This window comes from Palaemon carinicauda, chromosome 26, assembly GCF_036898095.1.
Source record: "Palaemon carinicauda isolate YSFRI2023 chromosome 26, ASM3689809v2, whole genome shotgun sequence".
Taxonomy (NCBI): Eukaryota; Metazoa; Arthropoda; class Malacostraca; order Decapoda; family Palaemonidae; genus Palaemon; species Palaemon carinicauda.
Genome location: NC_090750.1, coordinates 37737388 through 37760469, shown reverse-complemented (window position 1 = coordinate 37760469; position 23082 = coordinate 37737388). Strand labels below are relative to the sequence as shown.

Genomic DNA, 23082 nt, shown 5'->3' with positions numbered 1-23082 from the left:
AGGTCATCACAGACTTCATGAACAAGACTGAGTCACATGGTGTCAAAAAAAAAAAAAAAAAAAAAAAAAAAAAAAAAAAAAAAAAAAAAAAAAAAAAGTTTCCCCGGAACAGATGCAGATGGAGGTTTAAAAAAAAAAAAAGTTTCCCCGGAACAGATGCAGATGGAGGTTGAATGTGTTGTCACTAAGATTCGATAGAATAAGGCCAACAGAGATTGGGAGAACACAAATTTTCTATACCTCTGTTATTCTCGTCACTCACCCATACAGGGCCGACTTGAATCATAGCAAGTAAATTGCTATGGCTGTTGCTTAGACAGTACTGAATTTCGTTCTCTAAGAGGGAGAGAGTCACAGTAACCTCAGGAGATAGTCTCTCCCACTAGAGGGAGGGGGTAGAGATTCAAAGGATCTGCCGGCCCTACCACATCCGAGATACAATTTGCTTCAGGAGACTAACTAGCGTAGTTCCTATTCAAGCAAAGTCGGCTCGTGAGCAGCCCCATAATAGTGGGACAACAAGGGAAAAGGTAGCAATAAAAGCAGCAACCTTTTCCCTGAGGCAATTTGCTCGCAAACCTTCCTATAGTATGAACGAAGTGTAGATGAAAAACATATACGTTCATGGGAGATGAATTCTCGTGAGTGTGCCGGATTCAATGCATAAACCTGGCCACCTTGAAGCGGATCCGTCTGATTTCGCTGGCGGTGAGAAAACTTTGGGAACCCAAAAAGCCCTGTTTGTGATACACAAACAAGAATCCAATGACCGAGGGTCACTGAGCCTCGTGGTAGCGTATTATCCCTATCACGAAAGAACGGTGTAGTTTTGTTTTCCCAGAAGGAAAAACCAGTAATTTCATCAACTCTGCAGTGTCTAACCAAGTAGTATAAGCCCAAGAGTGAGGAGAGATGATCTATATTGTCTAGGAGAGAGTACTCTCTTGAGCAACTCCCTCTCAGGAAGTAGCTGCTGAATTAGAAGCCTAGAATGGAGCAGACTGATAGTGATCACTAGTCTCCGACCAGTGAACGTCAGGCCAGCAAAAAGGCAAGCAAGTGAAATGACGAGCTACAGTCGTGTAAGACAACGAATGACTAGCTGTTGAACATAAAAACAGCAAACAGTGCTCTCGATAACCAACCAGCTGCTGAAAAACGGCGAGTGGCAGCCGACACATCGGAGATATGGAAAATACGAGATCTATCGAATCGGTCGGGATTGTTTCGCTCATGACTGTGCTCATGATTATGAGCGCCTCGTTCTAGGTCTTGAACGCCTCGTGGGAGCTCGTGAGAGTCCTGTTCTAATAATAAGGGGTTTGTGTGAAAAAATCTAAAAAAAAATTGTAACTAGGAAAAATAAAAATTTCTGTTTTAAATGTTGTATTATTAACTCATTGTAAGCTTTTAGTCCATTTTGTCTCATGACCCCCTTTATCTTATTTTTTTCAGAGTGACAACACCCTGCACCCAGTGGGGGTCATGTTCAAGAAATCTATTTTATGGTGAAGATTGTCTAAAAACAAAAAGTGGGGGACACTGGGATATATTGTCTGAATTGAAGAATCCTGTGTTGAGGCCTGTTAAAGATAGGAGGCGCGAGTGATTTGAACTCCCCTCTGCTTTTGAAAGACTGAGTGTCGACATTAAAAAAGTAGATCTTGGAATCAACCCATGTGAAGAATCTGCCATGAAGTTATGGAACTCTTATGGAACACAAGCAAAATTTGTCAATGTTAGATACTTTATAGATGGAAAACTTATCATGTGTACTAATCAGAGTGAAGAAAAAGGTGTTTGGCTCCGTACAATTCTGACAATAAGTGAAACTTGAGGGGACATGAGGTAGAGATATCAAGCTTATGATCTGAGGTTTTAGAGTTTTTACTGTGAGGGCTTTATAAGATATTAGTGCAGTGGACACAAGTGAAAAAGAAACAATACATTAGGTTCTCCTTAGCTTGAAGCTTCCTTATGTCAACCTTTACTGAAGTAGCTCTGTCATGAAGTTGAGACTTACAGAATAGGTTTTGTATCTGATGGGATGGTAATTTGAAGAAGGATTTTGTATTTTCCTTATCTTGTTTTTTTAAATCTGTGCTTTACGGTATAACCTGACCCTGGTTTCTTAATACCATATACAGTAGTACGACACCTTAGGTTAGAGTCAGTGTTTCATGGTGTGCAGTTTATTGTAAAACTTTAGGATTTTATAATTTTCATGGCTATTATAACTGGTTATATGGAATCACGTTTTTATGCGACCGTGATATTTTTTTAGAGTTTGTTTGCAATTACTTTTTGTTTTCTTCATACTGCAATAAAGTTTTGTTATTGATCCTCTTTCAATAGGCTCCTCACGTGAGATGTCCCACATTCCAGCCTGAAGTTTTTTTCCTCCACTTGTGATATTTTAACTCCTTTCCTCACCTAATGTTCAGTTACCTTTATATATAAATATATCTCACCTAAAAAGCACACTACTCCTCTTATTCAGGACTCCATGCATAGTACTGTGGAGAGAGATGGGAAACCCAAGAAAAGATAATAGGGTAATTTGAGGTTCTAGCTGGGTCCCCTTGCCTAGTATAAAAAAATGAGGGGTGGTGGCCAGTACCCAGTTCTCTTGATTGTTTACCTTTTGACCAGATTTATGAGTATTCCACCGTTTTATCTTTTTGTATAGTGAACGTTGGAGTGTGGATGTCATTCGGACACTAGGCAGTATGCATGCTACATCTGGCCAGTCTGCACATCACTAAGCCCTTCACGAGTGTGAACGTCTCCCACATGAGCGCCTTGCACGAGAGCGTGAGCATCTTGCCCGAGAGCGAGAGCATCCTGCTCGTGAGCATGAGTATCTCGCACAAGAGCTTCTTGCTCATGAGTGCGAGCACCTCGCACAATTGCATTAGTGTCTTGCACGAGAGCATGAGCGCCTCCCACGAGAGCGTGACCGTCTCGCACAAGAGCGCAAGCGTCCTGCACGTGTCTCGCTCGTGAGTATGAGCGTCTTGCACGAAAGCGAGCATCTCACTCGTGAGTGTCTCGCACGAAAGCAAGAATGTCTTATTCGCAAGCGTGGACCTCTACCTCATGATTGTGTAGTATCTAGCTCGTGATCGCGAGCTGTTCGCGATCGTGAGTGTCTGGCTCGTGGCCGTAAACATCTAGAGCTTGTGTGCGTCTAGATTGTGATTGTGAGCGCGTTGCTCGTGATCGTGAGCGTGTTGCTCGTGATCGCGATCGTGAAGCTCGTGATCGTGAGCATTTAGCTCGTGATCATGACCATTTAATTCACAATCATGAGCGTCAGCTCGTGGTTTTTTATCTGACTTGTGCTTGTTATCGTGAGCATCAAGCTCGTGCTCGTCTTCATGAGCATCAAGCTTGTGATCATGACTGTTTATCTTGTGAACTTTTAACTCCTGATCTTGAACTTTAATTCTTGATTGAGAGAGTCTAGCCTGGGATACAGTCTTATATCTCGTGATCGTGAGCGTCCTCGCAATCGCGAGTATCTCATTCGTGATCACGAGTGTAGCACGTGATCTATACCACAAGACACTCGTGATCGGGATCACGATTGTCTAGCTCGTGACCTAGAGTGTGTAACTCACGATCATGAACGTGAGCAAGAGCATCATGACCGTGGGCGTGTTACTCGAAATTGCGAGCGTGCCCGTGAATGTAATCGTGATCACGAGTGTCATGCTTGAGAGAGTAACTCGCGATCGTGAACGCCTCACTCGTGATCACAAGTTTCTAGCTCAAGATCATGACCACAAGTCCGGCTCGTGTAACTCACGCTTGTGAGTGTCCTCAACGGTTTAAAAACTAGTGTCAAAATCATGGTCATGAGCGTCTCGCTCGTGACCGTGAGCGTGTAACCCACGCTAGTGAGCATGAATGTCTTGCTCGCGATCATGAGAGTCTAATTCGTGATTGTGAGCGTCCTCAAGGGTTAAGTAGAAACTAGCGTCACAATCGTGGTCACAGGCATCACGCTCGTGACCGAGAGCGTATAACTCACGTTTGCGATCGTGAGCGTCTCGCTCATGATCACAAGTGTCTAGTTCTTGATCTGACTGTCCTTAAGGGTTGTGTGGAGACTAGTGTCGCAATCAGGGTCCGCTCGTGATTGTGTAACTCACGATAGTGAACGTGAGCACTATCGTGATCGTGTAATTCACGATGAGCATGAGCACTATCGTGAGCGTCTCGCTCGTACTGTAATCACGAGCATCTCGCTCGTAATCATGAGCGTCTAGCTTGTGATCGTGACCACAAAACGCTCGTGATCTCGACACGAGCGTCAAGAGCTCGAGACCCTGAGTGTTTAACTCACGATCTTTAGCGTGAGTGAGATCGTGATCAAGGTTTGTGTAGAGACTCTCCCTCGCAAGAGGAATTTCTCACACTTGGAGGTGAACCTCCTAGCAGCACCCTGTTTACCTTCAATGAGCTTTATCTCAAATTGAAGGTTATCATAAAGTGTTCCTTGAGAAAAAGCCAAGGCTTGTTCCTGAGTTCTCCCCGAAGGGATTTCACAAACGGGAATCCTGCCGGAGTAAACACCCGAAGGGGAAAACCGAACAGGTAATCGTCTTTAAGGAGAACCTCGAGATTGTGATAACCTACAGTATCGTGATCTTTGCAATCATTGATCGTCACAAAAGATGCCCTGACAGGTGTCTAACATCGGAGTGTCGCGAAAATCATCCTGACCGACCAGGAAGACAAGGTAATTAGTCTCGCCCCTGCAATCATTGAACAGAATAAATTCTGATCTCATTATTGGATTATCGCGAACGACATCCTGACTGACCAAGAAGACAAGGTTATGAGTCTTGTCCCTGCGATCATTAAGGAGAAAATAGTCCGTCCATCTGGCGACTGATGAGCAAGCAGTGGGTTGACGATCTTTCAAAGTCTCGGAATCCTCAACAGGCAGAAGTTGCATACGTGGGCTGAAACGTTGCCTGCCTGAAGAGAGAGAAAAGTTGCGGACGTGTGGAGATGACAAGATCAGTAGAAGGCGAGAAGACTCATTGTCAGCAATAGTCGACGGAAGGACAAACGGAGGTAGACCTTGTAGACAACTAAGACGTCAGCAGCAGCTACAGCCACTGACTTCGCACCCCGATGTCATCTATAAGTGCTGAAGAAAAAACAGAAAGAATTAAAAATTCCTCCCCTCCGAGGGGGAAGAAAAAACCTAAACTGCGAATGGGAGAGATTACCCCATAGAGGAGTACTCAGAGCAGAAGAATCCTTCCAATAAATCGTGGGGACAAACATCGACATCTGAAAACAGCCACATTACTCTGTAATGGAGCATCAGGTGATTATGAGCGTGTATTAACCCTTTTACCCCCACCATAAGGTTAAATTTCGAGCACATTTTGCTATATAATTTTTTTAAATTGCTCTAAAAAGCTTAATTTTTGTCCTAGAGAGGTCAGGTTGATCTCATTCTTTTGGAAAATGCCTGAAGTTTCTCATAAAATATGTAATTAACAGTGTTTTGCAAGAACGTACCGGTACGTCTTTTGGGGGTGAAAGGGTTAAAAACACAGTCATATCTATAAAGAAAAAAATGAGCGTAAAACAATAGTTATAAATGGCTAAGCCTTGAATGGAGAGAGCAGAGATGTCCGATATCCACCAGCCAAAAGCAAAAAGTAACGTGGTTCATTGAACCGTGAGTAGATATAGGTGGCTGTGTAGCCAGCCCTCAGTCACCCCTTACCTACACACTATCAGTGGTTAGGTAGGGTTGCCACTTCGCACTTTAAATCCAAAGGCTACCTTCCAGTTCCGCCAAAAGCATATTCTATATAAATAATGGAAGGTTTGTTAGTATGAGTACAAATATACATCCACACACAAACACACATACGGTATATATATATATATATATATATATATATATATATATATATATATATATATATATATATATATATATATATATATATATATATATATACATACATATACATAAGCTAGTACAGTATACAGCTTTTAAACCATGTATAGAAAAAATCCATGCAACTCGATTTTCTTGCAAAAAATTCACTAAAAATAGAAATGTAAAAGTAACCATTCATGCTAAATGAATGTTATTAAACCTTTATCTTATTTCATGAAGGCCTGCATCCAGAGCAACTGAAACTAAAAATGACAAATTTGGAAGTAATTTGAATTTTGCTAAGAATACAAACCTGTAGTTATTCATAGGGGATATCACTTTCGGCTAAGCTGAAAGACAAGCCATTATTCTTTAGCGAAGGTTGACCACCCACCCGCTAGTTAGCGGGAGATGGGGAGTAGTAGCTATCCCACTCACTCACACACCTGGGCTGTGAACCCATTTTGCTTGAAGGTGGGACTTCTAGGTGGAGAGGTGCTGGCAGGCCAATTTGTATGAATAGCTACAGGTTTGTATCATTAGGAAAAATACAAATTACTTCCAAATTTATCATTTGTTCCATCACTAAATACAAACCAATGCTATTTATAGGGGATGACTTAACCTTTAGTAGGGTGTAAGTCCTTGCCAACTGGCTTTTTAGCTTTGACCTGGGGTTTTCTCCTTTGTGTTTTGCACAAATTGGTGGAAACCCTACACCTCGCTAAAACCATGCAATGCACGGTCCGCAGCCTACACAAGCTGTGTGCTTGTGATACTAGCTATGTGACTGTCTAGGTAAGAGTTCTTCCAAGTCATAGGAATCTTCAGAGGTTACTAAGACATTACCCAATAACCCCCTCGTTAGGGTATGGGGACAAGTATCGAAACAATGGTTTACCTGCAGATAGTCGAGTTCAGCTTTGCAGAGGACCCTGGGTGCTGATTCCCCAAGAGAGGGGAAAATGAAGAAGAAAAAGAGCCAGTCATTCTTAAACATTTAACCCACATTAGTACCTTTGCCCTCAACCCTCTGCTACTTGTCCATCAAGTAGCTGGAGGTGTTAAACCATTTGCTGTGCAGCCACCACAGGACCCATAGAAAAAGTTTCCATGTTCCTGTGGGTTATGTTCTGCTCGTGGTGGGCAGTGAAGGTCGTCTGACGCTTCCACGAGCTTGCTTGAAGTACTTGCACCACAGGGTAGTTTTGTTTGAGCAACAGGGATGTTGCAATGCCCCTGATGTCATGAGCTCTTGTTAGACGTGATGGAGGAAGATCAGGATTCAGAGCCAAGCAGAGATGGTGTTTTTTGCGATCTTCCTCTTGACCTTCCCTGTGCTAACAAAGAGTGCTGACACTCGGGGGTGAGCTGCAGATGTCCTTTTGAGATACGTAGTACCTCTAACTCACTGGACATAGTAACAGTTGATCTAGGTCATCAGTTACAGTACGGAGACTCTCAATCCAAAAGGAATGGAATGTAGGATCTGCTAATCCCAGACTTTGAGTCTTTGCAGTGAACTCGGGGACAAAGCTAAGAATTACCTCTCCCCATCCCCTTGAATGGTCGATGTCATAAGAAAGACCATGAAGTTAGCTAACTCTTTTGGCCGATGCCAAAGTGAGCGGGAACACCGTCTTCAGAGTGAGGTGGTGATTTGTTGCCTGGTATAATGATTCATAAAGGGGGGGGGGACCCTTCAGAGACTGAAGGACCCGAACCACGTTCCAAGGAGGAGGTCTAAATTCCAGCTGGGGCAGGTAAGCTCATAACTTCATATAAGGAGAGAAAATTCCAACGAAGAAATATTGAATCCTTTCAGCTTAAGGCAAGACTCAAGGCTGAGAGGTAACCTTTTTACTTCCGAAACCAAGAGAAGCATTTCCTTCCGAAGGTGCACAAGGAACTTCGCTATTTTTGGAATAGTGGCATTGAGGAGAGAGATACCCCTTCTAAGACACCAACCACAGAAGACAGTCCACTTAGCCTGGTAGACTGAAGCTAATGATTGTTGAAGGTGTCTAGACATCCGTTTCGCAACTTGTTGCAAAAACCCTCTCTGAATGAGGTGCTGCTGGATAGTCTCCAGGCGTGAAGTTGTAGCGAAGCTACTGCTTTGTGGGAGATGTTCACATGTGGCTCTTTAAGTAGATTGTAGTGTGGAGGGAGTTCTCTAGGGAGCTCTGTTAGGAGCTGCAGAAGGTCTGGGAACCATTCTGCTCAATGCCATAGCGGAGCTATGAGGGTCATCGAGAGATTGATGATTACTCTGGTCTTGTTAAATAATCTTCTCATCAGACAGAATGGAGGAAAGGCTTAAACGTCGATGTTGCCCCACCATTATTGGAATGCATCTAGCCAGAGAGCCTGGGGATCCGGGACTGGGGAGCAGTAAATCAGGAGCCTGAAATTTAGGGACCGCGAACAAGTCCAAAGTCGGGGAACCCAACAAAATTAGGACATTGTTGGCTACTAGATGATTAAGTATCTCTACTGCCAGACGGGATAGGGGCTGCATAAGGGTACCGCCTTGTTGGTTGATGTAAGTCACTACTGAGGTGCTGTCACTCATCAACACCACCGAGTGGCCCGCCATGAACTGCTGACTGCCTAAGAAGGCTGCCTTCATCTCTAAGAGATTTATGTGCTGGTAATTTTTGGACTCTGACCATAGGCCTGAGGCTGTGTGGTGCTGCATGTGGGGGTCCCCACGCTTCTTTTCATGCATCTGAAAAGAACATCAAATCCAGGGAAAGGACAAGAAGGTCGACACCCCTACAGAGATTCTCATCAGTTACCCACCATCTGAGATCAATCTGTTCTTCTAGTTCTATAGGAACTAGCATGTCTGGGGAATCGCTGGAATGATTCCAACTGGACGTTAGCCGCCACTGGAGAGATCGGATCCTGAGGCGGCCACTGGGAACTGGACGAGCCAACAATGCTAGGTGACCCATTAGACAAAACCACCTTTGGGCTGGGAGTTCTTCTCATCTGAGGAATGGTCTGGCTACCTTCCTCAGTCTTACTACCCTGACGTTTGATGGGAAGATTATCTTCTGATCAGTGCCGATGATCATACCTAAGAATTCCAGTCATTAAGAGGGAAGCAGTGATGACCAAGATACCCAGATCTTGGCAAAACTCCAGAAGTTTTTCTTGGTGTTGAAAAAGGGTTGTCACTGAGTCTGCTAGACTCAGTCAGTTGTCTAGATACCAGATGCCAATTCTGTGAGCACAGGATGGCACTAGGGCGGAAACTCTGATGAAGACCTGAGGTACTGTAGAAAGAACAAAGCATAGCACCTTGAACTGGTATTTCTTGTGGGCTAGTATGGTCCTTAGATACTTTCCTTGAAGACAGATGGATTGGGATCTGGAAGTATGCGCTCTTTAGGTTTTGTGTACATATGAAGTCCAGTGGTCTTACTGCTTGTCTGACCGTGTCTGCCGTCTCCATGCTGAACAGAATTTTCTTGACAAACTTGCTCAGAGCTGAGAGGTCGATGACTGGCCTCCAGCCTCCAAACGCCTTTTTCACAAGAAAGAGTCGACTGAAGAAACCTTGGGAGTCATTGAGAACCTGCTGGAGAGCACCTTTCTCCAACATGGTCTGGGCTTCGGCCTGGAGGGCCAGCTTCTCTGCGGATCCAATAGCATAGGAGCTCATTGGAACTGGATGATCCTTGGTCTGTGGAAGGAGCGATTGAATGAACGGGACGTGATACCCTGAATGAATCCCGAAGACTGTTCAGGTTCGGCCCCGGGCTGCAACCATCTCTGACAAGGGCAATGCAGGCATCCCCCACCAATCCCTCCGCTGGACAAGTGAGGACTTGGGACCCTTTCACTCTTTAGCTGGAAAGGGCCATATTCAACACCTAGCTTATTGCCGTCGTCGCTGCTGTTCTATTTGTCGTGGTTTCGGCGGTTACTGTGTTTTCTTCTGTGGAGGAAGAGGTCTATAGGGATAAGATGTCAGAGCCCTATGTGGGAGGGAGTCCTGGTTGGATTTGCTCCATCTCTCAGAAGCCCACTCAACATCTTGCGGCATGAACAGAGAGGAACTAGCCAGAGTCAAGTTCCTCAGTCTTGTTACCTTGTTCTGTGGGACCTGTCGATGAAATCTCTCTATTACCGAGTCCCTTTGCTAAAGGATCATATTTGCTCACTAGTTCATAACTTGGTGTGAAAGGAACTCAATGGTTCGAGCTTGCGACAATTGGAAAGTCTCCATTGACTTCCTCATGGTCTCCTTAGACCCATCTTTGATCCTTATGAGGTGTCCCACTGATCCTAGACAGAGATCCAGCCACGAAAGCATCTCCGATGCTGAGAACGAGACTTGTAAAGTCCTGAGTCTATCTCAAAGGAGACCCCTCGGGTAAGAGCCTCTAAGGAGTGGTCATGAGGCAAGGCCGGAAGAGGCTCACTGGAGACCTTGTAATACTTCCTCTGCTGCACAAAAGGCAGTGTAAGAAGCTTAGAGGAGGAGCCGGCAATCTGGGAAAATGCCTCCTGATACGCACTCATCAGACCCTTCGACCAGGGAAAAGCTGCACTGGTCTTTGGGGGCTTCTGGGTGCTGTAGACATGGTCCAGAACTATGTCTTTGCCTTCCTGAGGAGCCACCACTGGATCAGACAACTCATTGATGATCTTCCTCTCTTGGGAGATGGTCGTTATCGTTGTCGTAATCATCCACACACGAGATCTCCTCCCAGGGTGGGTCAAGATCGTCCCTTGCAAAATGGGCGTCACTTGCTCACGACCCTGCAGGGGTTGGTGAACATCATTTGGGCTTCTCTTGAGAAGGTCTTGATATCCTAACCGAAGACTTGGGAACTGTCTTAGCATCCTTCAACTCCTTACAGGACAGAAGTTATTCCTCTAGGAGTGAAGGTCTCGATCATTCCTCCTTATGTCCCTCTCTTCCTTAGGGAATGATGTCCTGCCGTAAGGGCCTGGATACCAGTAGCTGCTCTGGGGGAACCACCTCGATGGGGAGGGGCTGAAAGACCCTAACAGAGACTACTTTCTGAGAGAGATTATCTTGGCTCGGGAGATGATGGAGGGTGCCTACCCACTGAGGAGTGGGGACAACTATGCTTAGCCTCTGCTTCGAAGTTCGCAAAGGTGTCAGCTTGATACAAGAGGAATCCCGCAATCTAGCTACTTCCTGTTCCCTCTTAAGAGGAGAGATGGAAGATGTTGGCGGAATCTAAGGGGGTGGGACCATAGACTTACGTCTAGGGTTAGCAGGAGGTGAAGAGGACTTCTCCAAGGGAATCCTTGGCATACTAATGGAGTGTTGTAGAGGGACAACACCCCCAAAACAGCTGGTAGACTGCTCTGACAAGGGCATTGAACCAAGGTTCTGTGCTAACTGCATCGCTGGCCGACAGATCCCAAGAAGATCGATGCTGGAGGTCTCTGAAAAGATGGAACAGGGTTCCTACCGCAATCAACTGACAACTGGACGGGCGAGTGGTGTGAAGAGGTAGACGGCAGCAACCTCAGTGGCTCCCCTTGAGGGGGACAGGAAAGGACTCCTTACTTGTTTAGGATCCTTAAAAGCTGGTTCCTCCTGCAGAAGAGGAGATCGTCAAGAGTCGTCCTTACAGCGTAATGTTCCAGAGTCGTCCTTACAGCTTAATGTTCTGGACTTGTGCTAGAGAGCAGTGTTAGTGAATTGACCTTTAAGAAATAGAAGACTTACGGTCTAGACTAGGAGAACTGCCTTAGGTCAGAAGGAGATCGTCTATGGCATGGCGAACGACGAATGGCTGGCAAACACCTAAGTACTGTTGAACGACAAGCCACTGAAGAAGGAAGGACAGCTGGTCAACGATGAGCAGCTGGCAAATGAAGAACAGCTGGCAAATGACAAGCAGCTGGTAATCGACGAGCAGCTGGTGAACGCTGAGAAGCTAGTGAATGCCAAAAGCTGGCAAATGACGAGCACCTGAAGAACGATGAGAACCTGCTGAACATCTAGTAGCAAGTGAACGACGCATTCTGGGTGAATGACGAGCTGATGGAGAATGACAAGGAGCTGGCAAAGGCGTGGAAACTGATGAATGGCGGCGAGCCATAGGGGAACGGCGGGAAGCTGGAGAGCGATGGACAGCTGGCGAACGATGAGTCACAGGCGAGTGACGAGTGGCTGGGGGACTGTGAACAGTCGGCGAACAGTGGACTGCGGGTGAGTGACGAGCTGTCGGGGAACCTAAAGAATCCCTGGCAGCTGATGAACCACGAACACTTGGCAAGTGACAAGTAGTCGGAGAGTGACGATGGACAGGCAAATGCCTCATGGTTGGCGAACGGTGTGTCCGTTGAGAGTCCAATGAAATGGGCGATAGACGGGGACAAGAATGCTGTTGACGAGTCTGATGACATACATCACAAGATGACAATTTCTGGAAGAGGACTGCAGTCGAGGTGACGATTGACGAGGAGTGGGCAAGTGGCGAGGTACTGATGGTTTGACGGGCAAAGGAGGAGATCGCAGTTCTTTGCGAGAACCAAAGAGACATCTCTTAGCCGGAGGCGAAGGAGAAAGTCTGAAATGTCGAGGATGACCACACACTCAGGGAACTCGTCAGGGACGGCGAAGATCATCTGAAGGGGAGGACTGCTCGGCAGGAACAAGAAGATGTCTAGAAGACCTCTGGATTGGGGTCTCTAGGGGGGATATCATTCCAAGGCAAGAGAGCTGACCACCCGCAGGAGAGACCTGGCTCGGATATTGCTCCGCCCCTGATGGAAGAGTTGGCTCAGCAAGGGGGGGAGCGCAGTCTTCGGAAACAGGGGCAGCGGCGGGAGAAGGAGCAGGGTGGGAATTGTCGGCGGACACGGCGGATGAAACCTCAGGATCTCTTAGGTGCACACTCGGCAATAACAAGGGATCCAACTCTGAGAAGTCGGTGTTCACTTCCTATCCGCACAGAGTTGAAGGAGTTCAAACAGCACTTTCTTCAACGAGGAATCAGTCAAACCCAGAGACGGCCACACCTGGAATAAATCAGAAAAATAACAAGTCTCACTTGGGGAAGCAGCACTGTCCCTCGAGACCCGAGGCTGACCTGGAGTTATTTGGTCTAGGCTTCTGTTTGATCGCTCCCCGGGAGAAACCAAATTAACAGGAGCCTCGGGTAGAGGTTGGGGGTTTAAAGAAGTCCTAGGTTTCTTCGACTTCGAGGAAACTCTGAAGGCGAAGAATCCCTTTTACACTTCTTTAGCCGGCGCCCATACTTCTCCCACTGGCAGGCAGACCACTCCCGGCATTCAGGACAGGTGCTGTCATGGTCAAAACGCCGCCCCCGTTAGGTAGGACACAGCTGATGCAGGTCCTTATCAACGGACGACATGAACGTCCCGCAGGAGCGACCCTCATGTCCTGGAGAGCACACACACACTGAAAAGACACAGAGAAAAAAGCAATTACTCAGTATTGGCAAGTCAATGAGGGTGAGGAGTAAGAGCGGCAACGTCTGTTCTCCACCCAAGCCAAAAGCAAAGTGGGTTCATAGCCCAGGTGTGTGTGAGCGTGGTAGATACTACACTCCAACCCACCTATTAATTTAGCAGGTGGGTGGTTAATCCTTGCTAAAAGTCTGATGGCTCGTCTTTCAACTTCTCCAAAAGTAATATCCCCTACAAATAATGTTGGTCTGTATTTAGTGACGGAACAAACACCATTTGTATTATAAAACTACATCCTTTCTAAGAGAGAGGATGTATCTAATCATGACTATTTCTAAGATTGAGGTATGTATGAACAGTCTTCTATCTTCTTATCATATGTCTGTAGCATCAGGGAAAATGAAAACATGGTTAACTTGGGGATATCATAAAAAAGTATATATTTTTCTTCAATCCATCCAAAAGATTATTCCTTAATACTACACAATCAAAAGAATTCTTTAATAATGATGGCATGCTTTACCTTTTTATATACGATACTTTTGATACTGTACAACTCAAAAGCAAGACTTGCCTTTTTGAACACTCTTAATACTGCACAACTCCAATACATGAAGACATCCATAACATTAACAAAGAATGGAATACAGTATGATAGTGTGTTGTGTGATGCATAAAACTTCACTATAAATTACGCTTCTTCCAATGGATATGAAAAATTGCTTTTATGAGATTAATTTTTCTTTTTATTTGTATGAATTTTACATCCTATTAACTAAATGAGAGTCTGAAGGATAAAAAGAATCATATTAATACACAGTGCAATAGGGTAGTAGGGTAGTATTCAAGTGATATTTACCTTCAGCATCTGTGAGACCGGCGTCATTCATCATTGATACTTGCTCTAAGGCAGGATCATCCGTTGTATAACCAGTACTTTCCTGGTCCAGTAAAGGTTCAGAAGCAGCCCCATCATCATCTTCACTCCATTCAGACTGACTTGTTTCACCTCCATCACCACCAACCTAAAATACAGATATCTAATTTAACTAGATAACTGAGTTAGAGTACTTTCTCTACTTTCTTTGTTTTAACTATAAATGTTTTGGGGTTGTGGGATAATTTTATCAAAATATAATGTAGACCAATGTACAATAATTACTTGTTAAACTTATCTATCAACAGCATTATAAATAGGAAAAGCAGTGGTTTAAATTCACCCATTTAGAAAAAAAAAAACAACGACAACCTCATCAACGTAATACCGTGTATAGCAATTAAGATTTAAGCCATAACTGGAAAAAACTCGACAAGTTTATCCACACACAATTATCAAAGGCAGAAAAGCAAAGCTTTTGATACAGTCATTGCAAAACTAGAATTTTGATTTTAAAAGTGGTTATTCATTCTCAGCTGAGGTTCATATGGCTTTATCCTTGATAAGCTTCCCTTACATCAACGTCTATCTTTTAAAAAATTCCTGTTTTCCCTCACTCCCCATTGCATACACCCCATATATACAAACTTCTCAACCTCATTTAATCAGTGAAGAGGTGAGGGGGGAATTATATGACCTCACGTGAGTATATATACAATCAATTTTATAATAAAAATTCCATTTACAGTAATAACTTGAGATGTGAGTATAATTCCTTCCTGAGCCGAGCTCGTAAGTCAATTTGCTCGTATCTCCATTCAATTTTTCCATATAAAATAACTGATAAAAATTTAATCTGTTCCAGTCCTCTATAACCACCCAAAATCAATGAAAATAACAATTGAAAAACATGTTTTCAAGGCAGTAACAGACAAGTTGGCTAATGATGTAAATTTTTTTTGGTTTCTCTGGTTTAAATGCAAATAACTTTTAGAATTTTTTGTTACATGTTAAGTAGAATATATTTACTATATTTGCACTATGTTGCTTTAAACCCCCTTCTAATAATTGTGCTTTTTCTGTCTTCACCAACTGTGTGTTGATTTTTTGCAAAAACACCATGGGTCACATTATTCAGCCTGGCTCTATTGAAACTTCAGCAATGACCTGTGCACTCCAATGCCGCAACATGAACGTCGGCTACCTGTTTATTGGATGCCCAACAAGAATGTGTGGACAATGAGTAAGCTCTTCCTTAACTGGTTTCATTACTGCTTCAAGCTGGAGGTTGAGCACTACAGGCAGAATAAAGGGTTGGAGATTAAAGTCATGTTGACCCTTGATAATGGTCCAGGTTACCCATCCTTCGTCAAGGTACTGTATCCTACTGTGCAAGTGGTGTTCTTTCCTCCCAACATCAGTGAATTCATCTAGCCATTGAACCAAGACATCATTAAGAAATTCAAGGCCCATTACTGCAGACATGAGATGGAGTGACTCAAGTTATGGTAACGATCCTGCCCTTGATGATATCCAGTATTGGAAGGGTTTCATGAATTACTTTCCAGTTAATATTTTGTTGGAATCCCCTCCAGCACTTTTGTTGTTGATAATTTTTTTGTCAGGTAAAACACATTAAAAAATAAAATTCTTATCAATGCATTATCCTTGCAAATATGTAATAAGAAAAAAAAAAAATTAACTTAAGGTAAATATAGACTTTGTTTGAGTCCCTTCTTTATCTTCACAGTGACACAGAGTAGCTACTGTTACTTGACATGTTCGTTCCTATTCTATTAAGCTCCACCCCTTTACGCACTGTGATAATTTTCACCAGAATGCGCAGTAGCGCCACCAACTGATCTAGTTGCTCCAATGGAAACATTGTAGTTTCTCTTAATGTATTACTATTAGTTATTAGATTTTGGCGGGATTTTGACTTGGTGATGTCGTTATTCTTACTGCGTGTGCATGAGAAAAAAATTGTTTTTTCTCTCCTGATTCGTGTGATGTGTAATAAGAACTGGCCAATCAAAATATAGATACATTATAATCCTATCATTTGATTGGTCCTTGATGAAAAACGCTACTCCTGCATCTCCGCGGTAGCCCGTTCATTTTCAAATTACAGAGCCTTGCTTGCCTTAGCCTCTGGTGACCGCTTGGTGCTTGACTGGGTCCTTAGTTCAGTTATGGCAACTCTTTGTACAGGTTGTGAATTTACCCCACACATAGCTATTAGACTATTTTTAGCAAATAATGAAGAAACTTTAAATTTCTTACATAATCTCGGTGTGCTTCCTTTGGAAATAACTTGCCCTAAGTGTTGCAAACCGCGTTCATTGCGGCCTGACCGTCATTATTGGCAGTGTCACGGTAAAGTTAGAAAACTGAAAAGTAAAAAATGTATCCAGGGTACATTCTCTGTGAGTGATTATAAGAATACTTTTTTGTTTTACTCACTTAGATGTTATCAAGAACCTAAATTTTGGTCCTGAAGTCAGTGTTAATTGGAGGAGCTATTGTTCCGAGGTAACTGAACATTTTGCTGAAAACCAGCCACCAATTGGAGGGCCAGACATATTTGTTGAAGAGACGAGTCAAAGTTTGGCCAGTCAAAATATGGACGTGGTCGAGAAATTCTTGGTGTGTGGGTTTTAGGCGGTATGGAGTGTGTCTCTGAGATTTTTTGCAGTGCCACTAATAAAAACTCCACATAGAGAGGCTGCAACATTAATTCCTCTTATTCAAAAGTATATAGGGCCCGGTAGCATTACTGTATAGTTAGTGATGAGTGGGCCGCATACAGGAAAATTAGTGAATACAGGTACCGGCACTTGAATGGTTATGGAGGGATATTAAGTCATATGTTCTCAAGTCTTGTGTTTGGAGGGAGTACTATAAGCAATATATCTCTCACTATATATTTATAAGGTCTGTCCCTAACTACAAAAAGTTGCTGCACCGGTTCTTTCTTGCTGCTGGAAAATTGTGTCTGCCATTTGGGCATACAATCCCTGGACCAAGTGGCGATAACATGGAACCAGGACTGAGTGGCCATATCCCCCAACCAGGACCTAGTGGACTTGCCCCACAACTAGGACCTCGTGGCCTTACCAAACAAGCAGGACCGAGTAGGGCGTTACAAACCGTAGAGCCAGTTTTCACTCTTGATTTTGGGTATTCTGACTTTGACTTCGACTATTAAGGTAAGCCATTATAGATTTAAGGCTCAGTGTAAACTAAGGATACGGCAAAATATTCTCGCATGCGTTGAATATGCGTAGCGCAATATGTACTGCTTGCCAGAACATATAGAGGTGATGTAATAATTAATTGCGAGCGAAGCGAGCCACGGCAGAGCAATGGGCAGTTTACGTTCTACAGAAAATGGGGCTAGGAAGAAAACAGGCCCATGATAGCTTTCATAGGAATTGTTCCTCATATTTTTACATGAAAAATCATTTGCCTCTGTTAGTTTTCTTGTTGTTTTGTTAGTTTCTGCCGTTATTCTCTTCCACAATTTGTTACTTTTCAATACCCTACCTTGAGTTCCCAAAATAACTGTTGGGTAGTGGTAATCTCAAAACGATACATTTGCGGAAGGTAATAACATCAGAACACAACAAAACAACAAAGAAACTGACGAAAAAAAAATCTTTTTCATGCAAAAATGGTTGGGTGGGATTCTAACCACATATTACCATTTTGCATATTGAACATTTACATAATTAATGTTTTATCATTTTTTCTTTACAAACCAAATGAGACAAAACTAAAACAGGCATTATGATATAATTGTGCCAGTTTGACCAATATATTGCGAGAGTGGATGGCTCAATACATGTTACATTGGGCATCAGGAAGTTTTTGAGCAAATACCTTCCAGTCAGATCCTACCCACCCTTGGCCATGGTTCCTGGATCCACAACAAGTCTCATTTCACTACACGTTGCCTCACACATCTGGCCAAACAGGAGTCTCACGACACCACACACACACAACTAAACAGGAGTCTCACAATGCTTCCCAGCCAGTTAACAGGATTTTCACAATGCTGCCCACCAGTTAAACATGAATTCCACAGCACTGCACTGCCTTCTAAATAGGAGTCCCACATCACTAATCAGCCACCCCTAGGACCCCCACAACTGGCAACGCTACTAACCAAGGTGGTCCAACATAGCCAGCAACACCCTCATCTCCTGGACCAGCAGTGTCTTCTCAGCTACTACCAATGATCAGCAGACCAACAGCCAAGGAGCTCTTATATCTCATAATTTCCCCTATCCTCAAGGAACATCCTAACCCTTGCATGGAAGACCTATCTACATCACCACCCATGGTGGCCCCTACTTTTCATTACTTTTCTAAACAGACCAAACCATCTGCATGAATGACAGTATTATGTCTCGCAGATTGTCTGGTCATAACACAATGTTCTTTTACCTTCACAATCAGGTTAAGCTGGTACAACTAGATAGCTGTTGTACAAAATTAAGGCATTATATATGGATTTGTATAAACAAATATACAGTCCAACAGCAAAGATAGATACAATAATTAGTTTAGAACAGCAAATGTGTTCCGTGGATACAGTGAGAGGGAAATGATAATAAGTACAGTAGACTCTATCGGCACTGCAATGGTACATATAAAGAATACTATGTGGGATCCCATTCCCATATTTCATTCCACTTCATAGCTAACAAAGTATAACTTACATTCTAGTCATTCATTAAGTCTAACATTTATCTACAGGAGATTAGGAGATTACAGTATTTCATATGAAGGGCAGCAAGTACTAAACCAGTGATTAAAGTACAGTATAATACATTTTTTTTATATATAAAATAAAGTGTATGTTAAATCCTGTGACTATAGAAAATATCTAGACCAAAGATGCTACTAGTTAGGAATACAGTTAAAGGAATATATTAATACTCACTGGTATTGATAAATTTGAAGTGTTGCTATCTTTAATTTGTCCACTATCACCTTCCTGGGCCATCCGTCGTTCCTCTTCTTCAAAGGATCTAACATCGTCATCGTCACAACTCTGGGTATTCTGCGGATCATTCTGCCTCTCTACTTTAATTTCAACCTCTGGTAATTTATTTGGACTCAGGTTTTCTTTTTTGCGATCATTCAACCCTTCATCATCAGTTGAAGCCTCCACAGCATCTGACTCTATATTCTCATATTCACTGTGTGCACATGCTGCTGGGATTCTGTTGAATGGCAAAACGAAAGGAATGTAAGTTGTTTATTTTCTACACAAAAGGGTTATTACCTAGAACTCTTGTAACCATGCACTGCATGAATTAATAAATATATAAATAAATATCAGGCTTGTGAGATGATTAGCAAAATGCTGTTTTATGGTATTGATAGACTATTAGGTGACTAGTGTAAGGTATATCTGAATGAGGAGGAAGGTTCCTGGAGAAGTGAAATAGAGAAATTATTGTTCTTTTATGGAAGGAAAAGATTACTGTAAGTTTTATAGTGACTGTTATTCTTTGGTATAACTGGAAAGGTGTATGATAAGCTCTAGATCATGAATATAAGACATATCAAAGATCCATCAAGGAGGAGGAATGGGAGTGCTTTAACAGATTTAACATGAGTGTAACTATTTGTTATGACATAGTTGTGAGAGATTTATATCACTCGCTTATGCTATACATTTATGACAAAATATCACTGAGCATTGAAATAACAAAGTAAAAAAAATAAAAGTCATATCTTTCATCACTAGCCTTTACAATAAAACTGTTTTTCTTTGTTCAAAAATAGTCTTGAGATAAGGTTATTACCTTCCTAATCCCAGCACTTCGAAAGAATACACAATAGAAACCATTAGGTCTAAAACTTGAGACAAGTTTAATGCTATACGGGGAACGGGAGCAAGCAGTCACCACAAAATGGCTGAGATGACCAACTATAGGAAACACACTTGTATCATGTGACTAGTTCCCTAGTGGAAATGAGTTGCACCCATTTTCTTGGTATATAAATGTATTGTATTCTCAAGAACAAGCTGATTAAGTAATTCTATTAGTATTCTATTGTTATTCCCAGCCAACCTGACTTTTCAAGCCAACTTTACTTTAATTTTAATATCTATACCCCTAATTTTAAAAAAAGAGCTATTTTTGGCATGCTGTCAAGTAAAATGCTCTTAGCAACTGCTCTGCATACCAGATCCTTGGATGTCTTCAAAACTTATCTTGCGTAAGCACTCAGTTCTGGCTTGCCACTCATAAGCTTAGATTTTCATTCATTACTAACCAGCCTGGTTTAGGCTTCTGTCCCAATGATAGCTCATATGGTATGTGGAATGAACTTTTATAAGGAGGCCATGGGAATTGTGAGCAACCAATTTCTTTGCCTTACTGAACTCCTTCAACAATCCCAGGGAAGGATTGGATTCTTTTGTTGGACGGGGAGGCTTGGAAAAGAACTGACACTGGCGCCATCCCCTATTATAGAATCAACTAGACCCCAGAGAGGACTTATTTCTCTAGATTGATGAGGATGGTCAGGTTGCTAAGTAGATAGGTGCCCAGTAGTGGCCAATAGTCCAGGTAAAATAGAATCCTTACAGTATCCTAAACAGATGCAGCTACCTTGCCACAGGGGCAATGACCCGCATGAAGACCTGTGGACCTGTGCTAAATGGAAGTAGAATGTTTTAATAGAAATAAAGGCCCTTAAAAGTGAATAAAATGCCTCCACAAACAAACCATTGATGCATCCTCAAACCTAACATGAAAATAAGTGTCGTATAGGTCTGCCAAGAACAACCATTCAATCCTCTGCAATGCTGCTACAACTGTGGAAGGAGTTTTCATGGAGAATCCTGCTACTGACAAGAATTTTTCTATCGTTTTAAAAGTTCAACACTGGGCTCCTAAACAAATTCTTAATTCCTTTGTATAAATCCAAGGACTTACTAACACAGTCTTCGTGTACTTGTAGACTAACCAGTTGAGGTGATAGCTGAGGGAGGGAGATTGCTGTTAGGTGAAAGTCCTCTTGCAAAACTTTGGACCCACGGATCTTGTTACAGAATGAACCTGTTGTCCAAAAATTGAGAGTGCTGGCCTCCCACTGGAAATTATACTGATAGATTGTCACTTGTGAGACCTATTGCCATTTAACTTACCAGTAGAATGTCCTAAAATATAATCCAGTCTCCTATTGGTATGGGTAAAAAAAATGGGCCAGTTTGTTGCAGACAACTTGCCTGTTGCAGCCAAAATTCAAAAGGAGGTAGAGAGGTTACAGACTTATTGATAGACAGAGGTCCTTCTGCCATTAAGACCCTTGTAAAAATAAAAAAGAAGACTGGTTTTAAGAAGAAATCTGATCCGTTATCCTAGCTAGCCTGCCTGCTCTAAATGAGGACACACCACAGAAATAGACAAAGCTCATGTTTCTGGCTGGCAGACCCTCTTTGTCACCAATAAACATATCTACTCCCTTTTTTAAGAATGAAATTTGCAAAGGTTTGCCCTTGAGGATATGTCCGTTGAAGTATACGCCCAATGATTCATGAAGTCCAGCATAGAGTACAGTTCATCGCTGTCTCGTAGCAAGAAGCCCCTTCCTTGATTGTGTTGAAAACTATTCTCAGCAATGAATTGGCAAATGTCCCCTCACAAAAGTTTTCCCAGTACTTTCCACCAGTAGTGCTTCTTGGCTGATAATGTGAGACTGCTCGGACACCTAACTTCCTCCAAGAATGGTTTACTCTGTAAGCATATACAAGCAGGCAATCTTAAGCTGATCCTAAACTTAGGTTAGGTATCTGCCTAAGACAAAGTTATCCTCCTTGACCTGATATATGGCATCCAACCTACTGTAGTTGAAGGGGGAACCAACTTGGCATTCATCCTTTCGAGAATTCTCTCCACATTCTCCCTCTACAATAGCATAGGCTTTATTTAAATAAGAACTTTGTTTATTTGTTTGTACTATTTATTCCAGCATTAATGATTGCAGTCATCTGAAAGTGGGTGCAGTAGTTCAAGGTGTTGGTGGTAAGGGTGTGGCATCCATAAAGCACAGTCGGCAATTTTCAGTGATGCATGTAATCATTGAAATAGCACAGCTGGTGATATGTATGGCTGCCTGAGGGCTAGCTTGCCCAGGGGTTTGAGTATTTTACCACACTGTAGTAATACACCATCAGATGTATAATGGTCATACGGGATTGGTGATATTTTCGGAGGGGTACTCGCAGCTCATGGCACAATTCAAGCATACCAGACATTACATTGTTCACCAATATGTGCATGTCTTCATCACTGGTATTGGTTGTGCATACCAACCCCCATGTCACAGATTTAATGGCAAGCAAATCCAGAGAGCAGGCAGCAAATGAAATAAAGCAAATCTCAACCAAATGATCAACAGCAGCAGAGCTGTGTATACCAGTAAGAAATGAAGGTGGGAGCAAAGAAGGTGCGGGCTGTTTGATAGTTTCAATGTAATCAGGGTCTAGATGATTGGGATCACCAATAGGAGACTGAGAGATGCTGTCAGCGACGGGATGTTTTACCTCAGGTACAGTACACGGATCATGCAAAACAGGTCTCTCAAGATCTTCTTCACGTTGCAAATCAAGGGTTGTAGTCACAAACTATTTCAAGGAGGGGCTCATGATTTACGGCTATAATAGAATCTTCACAACATAGTACAAAATATCTGGTCTGGTCAAGTGTGCCATCAACGGCTAGGCCCTCTCCTTCCACAAGTGAGTACCATGATTCTGCAGGGTGTGTGAACTGGCTGCCTACAAGTGTTTTCTTCCAGTCATCTGGATAGCAAAATAAGTCTATTTCTGGGC

General features: G+C 42.9%; 1 protein-coding gene across 9 annotated transcripts in view; it reads right to left on the bottom strand.

Moving 5' to 3' along the window:
* The window catches only part of LOC137619491 (adenylate cyclase type 1-like), a 423950-nt gene that overhangs the window by 21193 nt on the left and 379675 nt on the right, over window positions 1-23082 (bottom strand). For all 9 annotated transcript variants that reach the window (XM_068349561.1, XM_068349560.1, XM_068349564.1 and 6 more), the window contains 2 exons: window positions 19174-19456; window positions 14208-14373 (listed from right to left, as the gene is read on the bottom strand). In XM_068349561.1, coding sequence (XP_068205662.1) covers window positions 14208-14373; window positions 19174-19456 — 449 coding nt within the window. The remainder of the gene's footprint in view (window positions 1-14207; window positions 14374-19173; window positions 19457-23082) is intronic.